Genomic DNA, 18,138 nt, shown 5'->3' with positions numbered 1-18,138 from the left:
GAAGCTGTCCTTTATAGGCAGGATCCCTGGTCTTTACTCAGTAGCACTTTCTTTTAGTTTGACAACCAAAAGTGTTACCAGATATTGCCAAATGTCCCCTAGAGGACAAAAACTTCCCAGGGTGAAAATCATCCAATATCAAAATAAGACTGCAGAAGGCAAACACTGGGATTTTAATTGCCATGAACTGAATCCACATAACACAGGAGGAGTATGCATATCTTTTAACAAATTATCTTTCTAGAAAAAATTCAAAATTATCTGTTGTTGCTGTTTTCTCAGATGCAGACATGGTCTTTTCTGATGGTAACAGAAGGATACTCTCAAACAACCATCTGGGTTTGCTAGTTAGAAATGAAGACACTCATGTTTCCTAAGACTCCTCAGTTCTGCTTTACCTCATGGAATCCTAATAATAAATCAGTGTTCTATCTTTAAAGAGAAGGAATGAATTATTTATTTTCTCTATAAGGAAACAAGTTTTGTCTAAAACAAGAACCAAATAACTGCCTGGGCTGTTTTGTTTATTTAAAGGGAAAAATGGATCATGTAATTTTTAACTTAAAAAACAAAACAAAAAAAAACCTCTTAACATGCTACTATTATGTTCCATAAGCAAAGAAAACAAAGTGACCAAGTAGAGGTGTACAGGACAAGACAGTACCTCAGCCTGGGCCAAGGGGAGATTCAAGTAATTTATTTTTTGCAGCCCAATGGCTGAGAGTCTGTTACTCAGGTTGCTAAAGGGAGAATGCAGACAGAACTGACATCACTCCCTTCTTCAAAGCAACAAGGCATCTTGAAAACTTCTGGTGAAGTTCCCTAGTTGGTGACAGGACATTGTTCATCCCTGTGAAAAGAGAGCTGGATCTGGGATGAAAGCTCTTCAAAGGAAAACCTCCCCTCAACCAATCATAATGGAAAACTTAAGCCAACATGTAATTGAATTCACTTTAGGGAAAAGTCTATCCCAAAATTTTGCAGTGGGGAGAGAGGCAGGTAGTTACCCATCCCACAGTCACTGCTTGGCTCCTTGTCTGAATTAGATGGTGGCTGAAGAAAAGCTCTCATAATCCATTTTCTCTGCCAGGGAAGATAAACAGGCAAAAGTAGAGTCTTGTCCTTCACATATTCATTTGGTTCTGGCAGGTCGTGAGCCTTTGCATCCTTATTCCCACTATGCATTCTGGGATCAGAGCTGCTCTTCCAGGAGCACCCATGGTCATGTCCGTCTTTCAGTTAAATCTCCTTGGTTTAGTAACTGTAAAAGATTGAAAGCATATCTAAAATAGGTTATAGGTGAATTATAGGAAAATTAATTCATAATAAGTACAAGGGTTAAGAGTGAAGGGTAGAGAACACACTTGGGAGGTAAGTGAAGGACATTTAGTTCTGACAGGCATAGACTGATAGATCTTTTTCATATATTAGCCTTGGGACAGCACTTGGGCCACTTCATGATGCTGTCATATGAACTATGGCAATAAAATATCCTGTCTATAAACAATTCTATTGTTTGAATAGTCACTTACTTACCAATCAGTGATGGAGGAATGTGTAACTTACAAGGAAATCAGAAATAGTGGAGCTAAAACTCTTTAGATGTTTGTGTCAGCTAAAACACAGACTGAAACCTGAATGAGAAGAAACCAGGAAAGGAGCCCTTCTGTTATAAGACCTAAGAACTGAAAAGGGTTTAAAAGAATACCTTTTCTTTGATGAAGGGATATAGTCCTGAGGGACACTCTGAGGGTGTCAGCAAACACTGACATTCTACTTGACACGTAAGGCTTCTGTTCAAAGGGAGGTTTCGTGTAATATAAATCACAAAATTATATATTTTCCTATATTATTATAAAAAGAAAGTGAGATGGCGCCAGGGTTGTGGCTCAGTGGCAGAGCGCTTGCCTTGCACATGTGAGGTACTGGGTTCAATCCTCAACACCACATAAAAATAAAGATTGTGTCCATGTATAACTAAAAAAAAATTTTTAAAAAGTGAGATGGAAGCAATTCAGTGAAATTCAAAATAAAAATTAGGCTTAACATCAAATGAGGTAAGTTCTTGAGCTTGATATGTATTTATTTGGTGATCTTAATTTGGATGAAGGTAATTTATATAGCAGAATTTAATGATGGAATTAAAAGAAAATTTAAACAAAGTTTAAAGAAATATTCAAAACTTAAACCATATATTTCCTTTGATGCTGTGTGGTACGGATATAAGAATGGTGTATTTTTGGCCTGGGGATATAGTTCAGTGGTAGAGCCCCTGCCTAGCACACACAGAGATCCGGGTTTGATCCCCAGCACTGAAAAAAGAAAATGTTTAGAATGTAGGCCAAGATTCTGATAAGGCTGTACTCAAACTCAGCAATGGCACTTTTGGAGAAACAAACAGAATTTGTAATTATGTTTTCTGCTTTGATTTATTTGGAAAATACTCTAAGATAAAGTTGAAGCTGGCTGGGTTCAAAGCTATACTGGTTCTTGAATTCAAGAATGTAAACTCAATGTAAATATGGAACCTCACTTGGGATGATCTTTAGTGGGTAAGAGTCCAAAAGCCCAGGTTGCAATCAGCCCTGTGCAATGAGTCCTTTAATTCTTAGAGGAGACCTCAGGCAATACTAAGAAAAACCAGGGCTGGGGATGTGGCTCAAGCGGTAGCGCGCTCGCCTAGCATGCGTGCGGCCTGAGTTCGATCCTCAGCACCACATACAAACAAAGATGTTATGTCCGCCGAAAACTAAGAAATAAATATTCAAAAATTCTCTCTCTCTCTTTCTCTTTCTTAAAAAAAAAAAAAAAAAAGAAAAACCAGAAATTATATAATCTGAACCCTTTGAATAAGTTCCCCCCATCACCTTTGATACTGGGGATTGAATGCAAGAGAGCTCTACTACTGAGCTACATCCCCAGACTTTTAAAAAATGTTTTGTTGTTGTTGTTTGAAACAAAACATTTTATTATGGATTAAGAGGCACACAGAAATAGAGACACTTGTACAATGGATCCATGTGTCCTTCACTAAGCTTAAACAGACATTAACTCAGAGTCAAACTCATTTCAACTCATCCCTTCCCTGCCACCACCACTGCTAATCTATTAAACTATTCTGAAGCAAATCCTTGTTCAATGATTTCTGTCATAAATAAGTCGTCCTTATGGATATCTAAAAGATGAGCACTTTTTATAAAAATATAATCACAATATCATTATCCCAGCTAAAACAAAGTAACAGTAATTTCTTAATATTATCCCGTATGCAGTTGGCCTTGCTGAGCTTAGCCTTGAAGTTGTGATCTTCTTGCCTCAGCCTCCTGGGTCACTGGAATTACAGAATTGTGCTACTACACCTGAATTTGAATGAGAGTTGGCTCAAAGTTTTTTTTAACATTTTCCATGAAATTTCTGATACCTGATTTGTTACCTGATTTGTTCTCTGATTTTTTTTTTTTTTTTTTTAACTAGGGATTGAACCCAGAGGTGCTTTACCACTGAGCTGTATTCCCAGTCCTTTTTCTTTTTAATTTTAAAGCCGGGTCTCACTAAATTGCTGAGGCTGGCTTCGAACTTGTGATCCTCCTGCTTCAGCTTCACAAGCTGCTGTTTACAGGCATGCACCACTGTGCCTAGCTGACCTCTGATATTCTTGCTAAGGTATTTTTATCATTATTTGTGGTACTGGAGATCAAACCCAGGGGCCCTCTATTACTAAGTCATATCCCCAGTCCTCTCCACCACTTTTTTGAGATAAGGCCTTGCTAAACTGCCCAAGATGGTCTCAACTTGCAATTCTCCTGCCTCAGCCTCCCAAATCACTGGGATTAAAGGCATGCACCACAGAGTCTGGTTATTTTTACATCAATATTTACATGGGTTAGAAGTTCATCAGTAGATCTTATGAATCTGATCTACAATGCATGATGATCTCCAACAGCAAATGGAAGAAGCAGCTTGTGTTGTTTTAAAACCTGCAAATAGCCTACATCTTCTCTGGTATCTGACCTTGCTTTTTTCCCAAGTGCTGGGGATCAAACACGGGGCCTTGTGCATGTTAAGAAAGTGCTCTACAACTGAACTACCCCTTCAGCTCAAAAGAATTCTTAGAAATCAACATAACTAACTCACCAGAGCAAAGGACAGTTAGTACTTAGTCCTTGGATTAGGAAGAAGACTAAGCCTGGAGCCTTGAATGCCTTATTAAAATGAAGGTACTAGAGAATATGATATGCCCACCTAGAAAAGAAGAGGAGCTACACAGTGGAAACGTCCATGGTAAGGAGAAGACAATAAGGCAAGAGATGTGGGGCTCAGCAGAGGGTGTGTCTGTAAATATACAAGGACACGTGAGGTAAAAAGTGATAGTGCAGGATTTTTAGTTACATTAAAGGCAGCAATTTCCTCTTTGAGTTAATATTTTTCTGTTAAGTGTTCAGGGCTTTCATTATGAAATTGGGTACTTAGGGGCTATTAGACCCTTAGCTTTTTTGGAGGTAAAGGACTTACTGTGTTCTTTTGTTTGTTTTTACAGTACTGAAGATCAACCCAGGATCTTGCATATGCTAGGTAAGTCCTCTACCAGTGAGCTATATTCCAAGTCCTCTTTTGATTTTTATTTATTTATTTCTAATGGTTTTTTTTTGGTACTAGGGAGTAAAACCTGGGGCAACTTTACCACTACAGTACATTCCCAGTCCTTTTTCTATTTTGAGACAGGATCTCACTGAATTTTGGAGGCTGGTCTTGAACTTGCAATCCTCCTGTCTCAGCGTCCCAAAGTCTCTGGGCTTAACAGGTATGCTCCACCACCACCTGGCTCCTCTTTTGATTTTTAGGCAATCTATGTTACCGAGTCTGCCTAAGGTTGTCAGTAGGCAGCATCTACAGGTCAATGCCAAGACCCATGTGCCTAGGTTCAAATGAACAAATTTACTATTTCTAGAATTCTGCATATGTAAACATGATCATATTTTACCCATGCAGTAGCTCCCTATTGCCCCCAGGACAAAAATCATGTCTTAGAAAGTCCTTCAAGAAGGAACCAGCTTAGGGCTGGGGATGTGGCTCAAGCAGTAGCGCACTTGCCTGGCATGCGTGCGGCCCGGGTTTAATCCGCAGTACCACATACAAAAACAAAAGATGTTGTGTCCGCCAATAACTAAAAAATAAATATTAAAATTCTCTCTCTCTTTCTTTAAAAGAAAAAAAAAAAAGAAGGAACCAGCTTAGGGGCTGGGGTTGTGGCTCAGAAGTAGAGCACTTGCCTACCATGCGTGAGGTACCGGGTTCAACCCTCAGCACCACATAAAAATAAAGATATTGTGTCCACTGGTAACTAAAAAATAAATATTAAAAAAAGAGAAGGAACCAGCTTATCTTTCCAGCTCTCATGTTTCTGTTCCAGCCCATCTACCTATTTTATGTCCTATCATATTCAATCATCTGGGGTTCAGAGATGCATCCCGCTCCCTTTCTCTGCCTTGTACAGTACTGCCCTTATGCAAGTTATTTTCTTCTAACTCTTCCACCTCCTCCATCAAGATGACTTCTATTCATCCCTTAGGTCTCAACTTAAAAACTCTAAAGTATATTCTCTGACTTTTCTTAATATAGGCACTTAATACACTGTTAAAAATTGTTGGTTTATTGATCTCCCATTCCTCACATTCTAACCTCTCTGTACAGCACAACTCCTGGGACACCATTAATATAGTTATGAAGTTATAAAAGATAGAGGTCTGCTTGTAAGCTGAAATAGACAATATTGTGTTTACTATTGTATAACTAGCATCCTAAAGTGTGCTTTGCATCAAGTATTTAACAAATATCAGTTGAATGAAGTAAGGTTTTATACGTCTGGCATTTTACATGGGGTTACCTGAACTGCTTCAATTTTTTAAAAAAGTATTTATTGGTATAGGAAAGCTGTATGTTTTTTAAAAAAAAATGTGTCATAGGATAATTTTTGTAAGGTAAAAATAAGATAAGGCCTTGCTAAATTGCCCAAGATGGTCTCAACTTGCAATTCTCCTGCTTTAGCCCCCCAAGTCACTGGGATTAAAGGCATACACCAAGGCATACACCACATAGTCTGGTTATTTTTAAAGCAATATTTACATGAGTTAGAAGTTCATTAGTAGATTCTTACAGATCTGACCTACAATGCATGATGATCTCCTGGAAATTATTTTTCTGAAATGACCATTTCAGGTATCCCATTTTGCTAGTCTTAATAAAAAGAGATCTGGGCCATGATCGATAATAGTTGCCAAACTTTTACATAACCTATAAGTCATTTTGGGGGGTGCAGAGTAGGTACCAGGGATTAACTTGGGGGCACTTGACCACTAAGCCACATCCCAGCCCTACTTTGTATTTTATTTAGAGACAAGGTCTCACTGAATTGCTTAATGCCTCGCTAATTTACTGAGGCTGGCTTTGAATTCGAAATCCTCCTGCCTCAGCCTTCTGAGCCGCCTGGGATTACAGGTGTAAACAACCACACCTGGCTTACAAGTTATTCTTAAGACTAGTAAGAGAGTGAGTGCTATCATGTGCCTCCCAATGAGATGTAATGGGAAGCAAGAGCATCACCTGTAAAATATTCTTGTCAAGGCAGGAGGGGAATGAATCTAACCAAACTTCTAAATGTAACTATAAGTGTTTTTAGGAAACCTTGTAGAGAAACAAAAGTACATCAGCCAAAACTAGAATTCTTAAGGGAAATTCTTCAGGACAAATAACCCAATTCCTTAAATAGCTAACGATACTATAGGGGAAGGGGGGAGTAAAGGTAAGGAGGGGATTATTAAGGAAAATTAAGAGCTAAATTAAACATATGGGCCTTGTTTGAATCCTGATTCAAGTAAACAAACTATAAAATGACATTTTTAAGAAAAAAATAGAAGAACATGAATATTTGAAATACCAGAGGATATCAATAAGTTATAATTTTGTTGGGTTTGGTAAAGATAGCTTTTTCTGAAAGTCCTTGTCTATTAGAGAGTATACTAAAAATTTACAGATATGTCAACAATTTGCTTTAAAATATTCCAGCAGAAACTCAATGGCAACAACAACAAAGATGGGGGGGGTTAAAAAAGAGTATAAAGTTAATTATTGCAAATGAATGACAGGTACATAGATTCACTGTACTATTATCTCTCACCACACTCCCTGAAAACTTCTGAAACATGTATTTGAAAACAGAAAAATGAAGAAGGGCAAAAATGAAGGAGAAAGAAAAAGCTCCTAAGGTGAGACAGATAATTAGTTTCAAAGCAATAACCTGGAAGAAGTGACTTAAGATTGAACCAATGATTCCAGTAGCAAAACATTCAAAATAATAGAATCAAGGCTTTGAAAGGGACACAACAATGAATGAACAAAGAAAGGGCCCGGCAGAGCATTAGCACAATGCCCAGAATCCTGTGATCCTGGGGATCCCAAGGAATATTTTACAACAATTGAGAATATTGAATATAGAATGCACAGTTATTTGAATAATGTAGAAGTTCACTGTGGCAAAGTTATAATGAAAGGAAAGAGGGGGAAAAGAAGGGACAGCACTGAAAAATAAACTAATAGTTAAGTTTATTTTAAATAGCTAAGGGATCCAAGCTACTTAACTTTTGCCAAAAGTTAATACACAGCCAGGTGCAGTGTTACACACCTATAATCCCAGTGACAGGGGAGGATGAAATAGGAAGATCACAAGTTCAGGCCAGCCTGGGCAACTTAACAAGACCTTGTCTCAAAATAAAATTAAAATAAACTTGTGTTGAAGTCATGTACTCACATGACACTAGACCAATAAAATATCCTAAGATTTCAGAAGCCTGTCTGATTCCCATTCTACTCTTTAGGTCTGAGCCAAGACCATAGAGTAGGAACCTAAAATCAATCTGAAACACCTCCTTAATTTTAATTATTCTCATTCAACAAGCAACTGAACACATTCCTTTATGCCCAGTTGGCATAGTATGGCATCTCTTAGACTATAACCAGAGCAGGTGAATGTTAATTATTTTGAATTGTTTTGTAACTAAGCTTTTTTTTGCTCAAAGGTTTGTTCCAGAATGTTATTTCCTTTGGTACTGAGGATTGAACCCAAGGTGCTCTACCACTAAATTACCCCAGTCCTTTATATTTTTTATTTTGAGACAGGGTCTCACTAAATTGCTCAGGCTTGCCTGTAACTTGAGATCCTCAGGCCTCAGCCTCCTGAGTTGCTGGGATTACAGGCCAGTGCCACTGCACCCAGTAGATGTTATTTTCTTTATACAATAAAAACAGTATCCACAATGAGGCAGAAAACAGTGGTAACAGACATTACTGATTAAAGAATATACATAAAGGAACTCTAAAAGTGAGAGTCCCAGCTGTGACAGAGTTATCTCCCAACTCACAAGACCCTAATACTCAAGTTCTTAGCAAGCGAGATTTGCTTAGCTTCAAGGAAGAAACTCAAGTCAAAGTTGCCAGGAAATGGAAATTATAAAGAATTTTTTCAGTTCCTCTAAACTAGATTCCCAATCACTCTCCACTTAAGTCACCATAGAAACAAAAAAGGGCAAGAGACAGTTTTACCTCCTGCGGATTTACTGCAGTTAGAACAGAAACTTCATATGACTGCCTCCCTGACTGCATGGTCACCAAGTGATGTGTCACATCAGGCACTGAAGACAGGGGACGTGGGGATCCTTCAGTGAGCACCTCTGTGAAACAGAAAAATGAATCTTCAATGAAAGGTAAATTCTCAGATAGACCTAATGCCGAATCAAACCTTTCAATAAGAAAAACTCTAAAAACTGTTCTGTGAAAAAGTGAATCCCACATTCCTATATTTCTTCAAGTTAATTCCTGCCTGATAATCAATACCAGTGAAATTTGGAAAGTATTACAAAAGAAGGATGAAAGAAAAAGAATTCTTGATGCAGAAACTGATAATTTTTCAACAAACCAATTTAGAGTAATATGGCTTTACCACTGTTACTTGGGCTATAATGGGGTATGAAACAGGCCAAATGAAGTTCAGGCAGGCAAATCAGGGAATCTGACCAGCCCTTACAACAGTCACCAATAATACCAGTAGTGCAATACGTGCAGGTCCAGAACTTAAGCTAATCCTGGCTTCAAAGTTCTCACTCAGTGTGCCTTCCTCAGAGCTGGCAAAGCAGCTTCATACAATTCCTGTGCCTCTGGCTTTGGTTATCTACTTAGATTATTCATGAAACAAGAGGAGGCATACTGTGGTAGCACACAAGCCCCATATGGGCTCCACAGAGAAGTTACACAAACACAGTCACACCCAAAACTAAGATATAAATACCTAAAACACAGGACCTCATACTAAAATATAAACTAGTGAGATCACCATAAAAATCTTCAGCTAACAATTTACAGAGAAATCACTTAGCTCTCAATTCATTTATCCTCTATGTGTTTTGTGGCTTACACTGCTCTTCCAGACTCTACTGAATAATTTAAGGCTTGGTGATACACTTTCTTTCATTTACTCTATCACAAATGGATTTTAAGGTCCCTATTCTACTTTTATTCTTTCCCATGGTGCCAGGCACACAGTAGGCACTGAATAAATGCATGCTGACCTCACCTGGTAAGTTTTTCAGAGAAGAGGGCCTGGCCTGTGTAACTTGGGTGAAATTTCTATACCAGAGAGGAGCAACTGTTTCCTAGAGAGCCCCTTTTTTTTTCTCCAGAAGATATGGCTTTTGAAGGTATGGAGAAATTGCTTTATATCTCCTCTGTAAAACCTGGTTATGTTCTGTTTAAATGTTTTAAAAGTTAAGTTCTTCCATAACTGCAATAGGAAAGACAGAAAGAGTTGGCCTAGGATGCTAGGATTACAGATAATTTTCCCTTTAAATTTTTTTTTTTCTTTATCTTTGGAGTACATCATCTTCAATGATTAAAAAAAAAAAAAAAAAAAACAAACCAAAAAAAACCCCTCAAAAAATCCAAAAAAACACAGATTCACTATCCACCCCAGTGAATAAGAACACAAATGCCACTCAATCATACCATAGCTACTCACAAGAAATCTCCATTCTGGAGTCAACCCATTCCTTAGCCTCAAGTTGCAGCCTTTCCCCCAGGAGAATTACAAGTCTTACCATCATCAACTCCCAGGATAGAATTGGTATTTGGTAGGTTCAAGGTCTCTCCACCAAGGCTGGGCTGGGAATTCATAGACACCAGGTTTTTACTGGGTACTGAAGCCTCTTCAAGCAAACTACTGCCCATTAGTGGCTCAGCTGCACAGAGAATAGGGTGTGAGAGACATGCAGCAGTCAATGCTAGGCCAGGTCCTCATCTTCCTTCACAAGGAAGCTAGACGTTTTATCTATATCTTGGATGCCACATCCCATTTCACCCATTTTCAGGAAATGAGAATAAATCTAGAAGGGAAGTTGAGTATTAGGGATAACATCTTGCTCAATATCTAAAAAAATAGCATATGAAATGGAAAGAATAGATACCCAGAAAGAAGTACTTGGAATGAATAATTAGTTAAGGAAGACATGAAAAAGGAATAAGAATAAAAAGTTATTAAATTAAAAATAAGGCAAAAGACATTCAAATAATATCTAAAAAACATTTAAACTTTTGTTATACATAAATCTTTTATTATATGCTTTTCAAATGCTGGTTTATGGACCAGAACTAGTTACTCACTAAGGGAACTTTTATGGTTTTTGTCAGGTGTTTTTTGAGACAGGATCTTCCTATGTTGCCCAGGTTGATCTCAAAACTCCTGGGCTCAAGTGATTTTCCCACCTTAACCTCCCAAGTAGCTGGGAAAAACAAGCACATGTTACCAGAAGAACTTGTATTTATTTATTTGTTTTTTGATGATGATGATGATGATGATGATGATGATGATTTTCCAGTGCTAGGGACTGAACCCAGGGTTTGATCACAACAGACAAGAACTCTACCCACTGAGTGATACCCCAGCTCTTAGGGGAACTTTTGTGTGTATGTGTGGTATTAGGATTTAAACCCAGGGCTTCATGCATGAAATGTTCTACCTCTGAGGTAACTTCCAGCCCTTTTTAAAAAATTTTGACACAGGATCTCACTAAGTTGCCCAAACCAGTGATCCTCCTGTCTTAGTCCTTCCACTTCTCTTGTACATGCATCACTATTAACTGTGTTGGGAAATTTTTAAAACTACAGATTCTGGGATCTTAAAATTATCTCATTTTCAAATTCCTTTGTTTTGTATGGATGAAGACAGGAGAATGAGTAATAAGAAAATATATGCTTTAAAAAATGCCGGTGATCTCAAAACTCCTGGGCTCAAGTGGGCATGGTGGTATATATCTGTAATCCCAACAACTTGGGAGGCTGAGGCAGGAGGACTGCAAGTTTGAGGATAGCCTCAGGATATGGACAGATGCTCAGAAACTCAGTGGACCATGTCTTAAAAAGGACTGAGAATGTGGTTCAGTGGTAAAGCACCCTTGGGGAAAGGGGAAAGGGGGGGTAAGGAAAGGAAAGGATACAGAGTACAGATGATTATATTATATAGCTATGTTTGGAAATCACTAGTCCATCAAATGAAACCAGGTCTCTCTACCTGAAACATTATCAGAAAATCTCCAGACAACCAAGCAGGCCAGTGACTTGGCTCTCTGAACCTAGAAGACACAGTCCTCCATTATGTCCCCATTCTCCTCACCAGTTTGCTCCTGTTCTTGATTCCCAGCTGCTCTCAGCTGCAAGTGATGCTTTCTCATGTGTACATTTCTGCTCCCACTCTGAGAGAAGGTCTTCCCACAGACTTGGCACTGATGAGGCTTCTCTCCTAAAATAAGGATTGGGTTAGACAGGGCAGCCAAAAAGATGGGATGCAATTCTGATGGCAAGAGAGTAGACTGAAGACTTAGATGAAGAGGGTCAGAGAATGTTAAACTAAAAACACAAGAGGTTACTCCTCCCATTCCCCACCTTTGTCAGCCTCTTAACTTTTAATACATGGGGAAATCAAGAAGGGTCAGCAGGAAGGCTCAGCATACTCATTACTTCAAGCCTCAGTCCTTTCTAGATCCACTGTACTCTGGCCTTCTGAAACAGCCTCTTCAGTATAGGATCATGGCAACCACATGAAGTATTTAACCAGCTTCCTTGGTACCATAGACCAAATTCAGATTACTCTATTACCGAACTATATCCCCATCCCTTCTTATTTTCTATTTTGAGACAGGGTCTTGCTAAGTGGCCCAGACCAGCTTCAAACTTGTGATCCTCCAGCTCAGCCTCCCATGTAGCTATGATTACAGTATACACTAGCACACCCAGCTTTTACTTTTCAGATAGCCATCAATGGACCTCTAGGACATGTACCCTCCTCAAGCATTCCAACTCTGGGTTTATAACATCCCCTGAACCTATTCCTTGCCGCCTTGGTGTTGCCATGTGGGGACTGAGGCCTAGCACTATCAGATCCTCTGATATATTTTTTCTTTTCTTTTTTTTTAAAGAGACACTAGAATTGAAGATTTTTAAGTAAAATCTTCCAACTTGTAAATACTAGGAACAAATTTACACAATTGATAAAAACACTATGCAGCAATTTTCATTGCTTTTGACAACACATAAGTTTACAACTTTTGAGGCAGGGAATCAGACATTATCTAGAAAAATTACAAATGTATTTGTCCTTTGATCTAGGAATTCGACTTGTAAGGTGACCTATTCCAGAGTTACAGTGGCAAATTGTTAAACATCTATACACAAGGTTATTCACTGTAGCATCATTTTAAATGGCTAAAGACTAAAGACAATACAAAATTCATCAGAGAGTGACTGAATAAATTTACAGAATATAAGCCCGGTGAAATATTATGAACGAATCTACAAAAAGGAATAATGAAAATTTCTATACATTAGATATGGAGTGAATCCAGGAAGTACTGTCAGGTTAAAACAAAAATATACATAACTAGGCCTGGGGATATAGCTCAGATAGAGTGCTTGCCTTGCATACACAAAGGCCTTGGTTTAATCCCTAGCACCACAAAAAACAAACAAATATATATATACATAACTACAGAACTATACACATACTATGCTACCTTTGTGTAAGAAAAACGTGTTTGGAAACTACTAGCCCATCAAATGAAACCACGTCTCTCTACCTGAAAACATTATCTGGAAAATCTCCAGATAGCCATCAGAGACTGATCGAATAAATTTACAGAATAACCACATCCCTACGATGGCTACAATCAAAGACAAAAACAAGTGTTGGCAAAGTTGTGAAGAAACTGGAACCCTCATACACTGCTGGAAGGAATGTAAAATGGTGCAGCCATTTTGGAAAACTGGCAGTTCCTTAGAAAGTTAAACAGAATTACCATATGACCCAGCAATTCAGCTCCTAAGAACATACTCAAAAGAAATTGAAACACATTAATATGCTAAAACTTGCATGGAAATGTTGATAACAGCCTTATTCATAATAGACAAAATGGAGGGGGCTAGGATTGTGGCTCAGTGGTAGGGCACTCGCCTAGCACGTGCGAGGCCCTGGGTTCGATCCTCAGCACCACATAAAAATAAATAAATAAAATAAAGAGATTGTGTTCAACTATAATTAAAAAAATGGAGTACATCCACACAAGGAAGTATTATTCATTCATATTAAAATTCAGTGTGAATATATGCTACAATGTGAATGAATTCTAAAAATATATGCTAAGTGAAAGTGGTCACAAAATGATACATATTGTACAATTTAATTCATATGAAATGTATTTTATAGAACAGGCAAATCTATACAGACAGTAAATTAACAGATGCCAGGGGATGAAGGAATAGAAAAATGAGAAGTGACTACCAGTGGATAGGGGGATTATTTTGGGGATGATGAAATATTCTAGAATTGAATACTGATGACAATTGCAAAAATATGAATATACCAAAAATCACCCAACTGCACACTATTTTAAAGGGGTAAATCTTATATGAATTATATCTCAATTATAAAAAAAAAATGTGTAAGGGAAATATAAAAAATAGATGTTTTTGTTTATGTTTGCAAAAGGAAATACTGGCCAAAAGAGAAAAACACCTTTAAGAGCCATGCACACTTACACATGTCTGTAATACCAGATAATTTGGGAGGCTGAAGCAGTAAGATCCCAAGTTCAAGGCCACCCCAGCTTCAAGACCCTGCCTCAAAATAAAAAATAAAAAAGGTTGGAAGTGTAGAACACCCTTGGGTTCCACTCTCAGTACCAGGGGAATAAAAATCAAGAACAAACAAAGAAAACTAGTCCCTACATAAATTAAATGATTTTAAGGAAACAAGATTACTTTATTTCAATAAATTAGACAACTTACATGAAATAAATTCCTAGGAAGATAATTAGAAAAACTGAACCAAGAATAGAAAATATGAATAGATCTATAGCAAATAAACTGAATTAGTAATTAAAAGTCTTACTCCAAAGAAAAGCTTCCTTAATGAAAGTTTAAATATTAGTGAAAGTTTAAATATTTAAAGAAATAATACTAATCCAACACAAATTCTTCTAGAAAAGAGAAGATCAGACTTATCTATTTATATTTTTGTACTATCCCTGATATAAAAGCCAGATAAAGACATCATCAGGATGGGCTAGAGTTGTGGCTCAGAGGTAGAACGCTCACCTACCATGTGTGAGGCACTGGGTTCGATCCTCAGCACCACATAAAAATAAAATAAAATAAAGATATTGTGTCCACCTATAATTAAAAAATGAATATTTAAAGAAAAAGACATCATCAGGAAAGAAAACTAAAGACCTCATGAATGTACATATAAAAATCCTTAACAGGGCTGGGGTTGTGGCTCAGTGGAAGAGCGCTTGCCTAGCACGGGTGAGGCCCTGGGTTCGATTCTCAGCACCACATATAAATAAGTAAATAAAATAAAGATCCATGAACGACTAATAAAAATATTTAAAAAAAATCCTTAACAAACTGTTTTAATCCATTTTCTGTTGCAGCACAAAGTATCTGAGGCTAGGTGATATATAAAGAAAAGTGGTTGATTTAGCTCACAGTTTTGGAGGCTAAAAGTTCAAGATTGAGCAGCCCCATTAATCTGGCCTCTAGTGAGTGTCAGACTGGCTGTTTTAAAACACTGGAGGTAAACCAGCCTTGTACAGAAGGGGCCAAGTGTTCGGGATGGCCTCATTTTATAACAACTCCCAAGAGAACTAACACTGTCTTCCCTCTGGAAGACAAGCATCAATCCCTTCCAAGGGCAATGCCCCCAGTGACTTCCTCATTCATAAAAGTTCCACTACATCTTAACATCACCCTAGAGGAACAAACCATATCCAAACCATTACACAAACTATGAGAAAATCAAGTCTAGCACAATATAAAAGGGATTACATACTATGACCAAGTGGAATTTATTCCAGGAGTACAAAGTTGGAACCACAAAAAAAAAAAAAAAAATCAATTAATGTACCACACTAATGCAATACAAAAACAGTCATCTCAGTGGTAGAGCGCTTGCTTGGCATGTGTGAGGCCCTGGATTTGATTCTCAGCGCCAGATATAAATAAATGAACAAAATAAAGGCCCATTTAAAAAAATAAAGGAATCTCTTTAAAAAATAAATTTCCATTTTTAAAAAAGCATTTGTCAAGACCCAACACCCATTCATGATTTAAAAAAAAAAAAAAAACTCTGAAACTAGGACTAGAATAGAAGTTTCTCAACTGTTAAAAACATGGGCTGGGGATGTAGTTCAGTGGTGCAGTATTTGCCTAGTCTGTCTTAGGTTCAATCCCTAGCACATGAAAGGAGAAAGTGGGAAAAGGATTGAGGGGAAAGGTGAGATGCAGAGAGGGAAAAAAAATCATGTAAACAAAACTACAGTTAATACTGAACTTAATCATGAAAGGTCAAATGCTCTCTGAGACTGGAAATAAGTCTGCTCTCACCACTTCTAAGTAACATTGTACTTGAGGTCCTAGCCAGTGCAAAAGGCAAGAAAAATAAATTAAAGGTATACAGTTTAGAAAAGAAGTAGTAAAATCATTTCAATTCTTATGTGACACAATCTCATACTTAAAATATCCTAAGGAAGCTATTTTAAAAATCTACAAAAACTCAACTGTTATTGATGTTTCAAGGTCAATATAATTCAGTTGTATTTCCATATAGTAGCAATGAACAACCCAAAAATAAAATGAAGAAAATGAGCATGAAAAATAAATATTAAAAGTAATCAGAGCACCAATTCCTTATTTTGAAAACTCATAATTAAAATATTAATAAATTAAAATATCCTGCCTTACATGTGCAAATGATCAAATAAATGTGCTTACTTGCTGGGGAAGAATATCAATGTATAGAAGAATTCCAGCTAATGTGAAAGGAATAATAGAACAAGAAAAATCAACAGTTTACAATTCCTAATGAAATAACAGATTTGGGCATCATTCGGGAGTGAAATCATAAGGTGAAGGGTTAATAGGGAACTTTACAAAGCAGGCTGTTATCACCTGAAACCACTGATCAATTGTGGATTCAAACACTGTGTGCCTCGTGATGTGGTACAAAATGAAGCACACAGAACCATTCATGATAAATTCTTGCCAAAAAGCTGAATCTTTGAAACCGTTAGCATTTAGTTCCATTCACAGAAAATATAAGGAAACAAATGACATAAAAGGAAGCTAACCAACATATCTAGAATGTGGAATGTTCTAAAGGACCTAATTGACTCTGTTCTCAACAAGTCTATGAAAAAAAAAAATGAATGTAAAAAGATCTAGATGAAAATAGATTTAATAACCAAGTGCAATATTGGACTTTGTTGAATCCTTATTTAAACAAACCAACTTTAAAAGTCATTTTTGAGGTAACTGGAAAAACTGAACTTGGACTGAGTGTAGCATGAAACCAAAGAGTTAACTGTTATTGCAGGAACATGTTTTTCTTTATATTTGTGTACGTTTGACATAATTTTACATAAAATTAAGTAAGATAAAACACTCTACAAGCCAAGCAAAACACATCAGAAGTCCATATTCTGTCCGTAGGATAACAATTTGCCATGTCTACTTAGAATTATCATTTAAAAAAAAAAAAAAAACTGCTTTGCCCTAAGATCTCAACTCTGAAGTTTATATCCGTGGTTGATTATACCTCTCCAAATCCCTTGTTCCCACTGAACTGCCTTAGGGTCTTCATTATAAATAACTTCCAGTTCCTTCTCTCCACTTTTCCTGTACTGGATTTTTTTGCTTCCCATGGACATTCATCTCAAAAATTATCTGATTCCATTCTAGAATCTCTCTCCACCTTGAGTTCACCTTTCCTTGGCAAATCTCTGCTCTGAAAAACTCTCCATGGATCATTTTCTCCAATGTCCAGCTTTTAAATTGTTGACTTGGAGAAAATTCCATTAAATCTGAACAGGTCCATGAAAAAAGTCATTCCATCTATTCTTAGCTGTGTCCTCCCCGTCGCTGCTATTTCCCAATCCTTTTATTCACTCTTATTAGTTCATTCAACAAATTCCTACCATGGCTGGGGCATTTTCCCACCTCTAAGACACACACAGCTTAGTCTATAGGCTCTTCCATTATCTCTTCCAACCCCTTTTCTAACCCCTTCTCTTTCTTAAGTCAATAGTCTTATCCTGCGGCTTCTATTTCAATATTACTGTATATCCAACCAGTTGTGGATTTGGACAAATTATTCCACTGAGTCTCTATGTTCCTGCCATTCCCTGGAGCAGACTCTTGACCAGACTAAAAGAAACAGTTTTCTCATTTCTTCCTGTTTCAATTTAGCTTATCCATCACTGCCAGAATAATTTGCAGTAAGCTGAGTTCTCATCAGGGTGTATCTATGGCAGGCTCCACAAACTCTCCTTCCTGGCATTCTAGGTCCTTTTAAAACCATCTTTCCAGCCTGCTTCCAACATAATTTACCAAGTCTCACAGGAAACAGTCCCACTAAAATATAGATTTCTCCCTAAGCTATACCTGACTTTGGATTGGGAAGATAGGGAAGACAGGAAGGAAAAGAATATCACTTTAGCTTTTTCTATTGAGCTCAAAAGGACTGGTTGGTGTAGAATATTTTCAGAT

The 18,138-nt window shown here is 37.4% G+C and overlaps 1 protein-coding gene across 10 annotated transcripts in view; it reads right to left on the bottom strand.

The window, feature by feature from the left end:
* Positions 1 to 507: 507 nt before the first annotated feature.
* Positions 508 to 18,138, bottom strand: part of ZNF410 (zinc finger protein 410) — a 37,702-nt gene continuing 20,071 nt past the window's right edge. For 5 of the 10 annotated variants that reach the window (XM_081289472.1, XM_081289471.1, XM_081289470.1 and 2 more), the window contains 4 exons: positions 11,714 to 11,839; positions 10,143 to 10,283; positions 8,596 to 8,723; positions 508 to 1,283 (listed from right to left, as the gene is read on the bottom strand). In XM_081289472.1, the coding sequence (XP_081145598.1) occupies positions 1,236 to 1,283; positions 8,596 to 8,723; positions 10,143 to 10,283; positions 11,714 to 11,839 (443 nt within the window). In that variant the 3' untranslated portion in view covers positions 508 to 1,235. Of the gene's footprint in view, positions 1,284 to 8,592; positions 8,724 to 9,622; positions 9,830 to 10,142; positions 10,284 to 11,713; positions 11,840 to 18,138 lie in introns of those variants that run through there. The other 5 variants (XM_081289469.1, XR_014021402.1, XM_081289473.1 and 2 more) reach the window with 5 other exon arrangements.

The sequence above is a fragment of the Spermophilus citellus genome (genome assembly GCF_964194105.1).
Source record: "Spermophilus citellus genome assembly, chromosome: 4".
Lineage (NCBI taxonomy): Eukaryota > Metazoa > Chordata > Mammalia > Rodentia > Sciuridae > Spermophilus > Spermophilus citellus.
The sequence above is the reverse complement of the archived record's forward strand: the minus strand, read 5'-3'. Positions and strand labels throughout refer to the sequence as shown.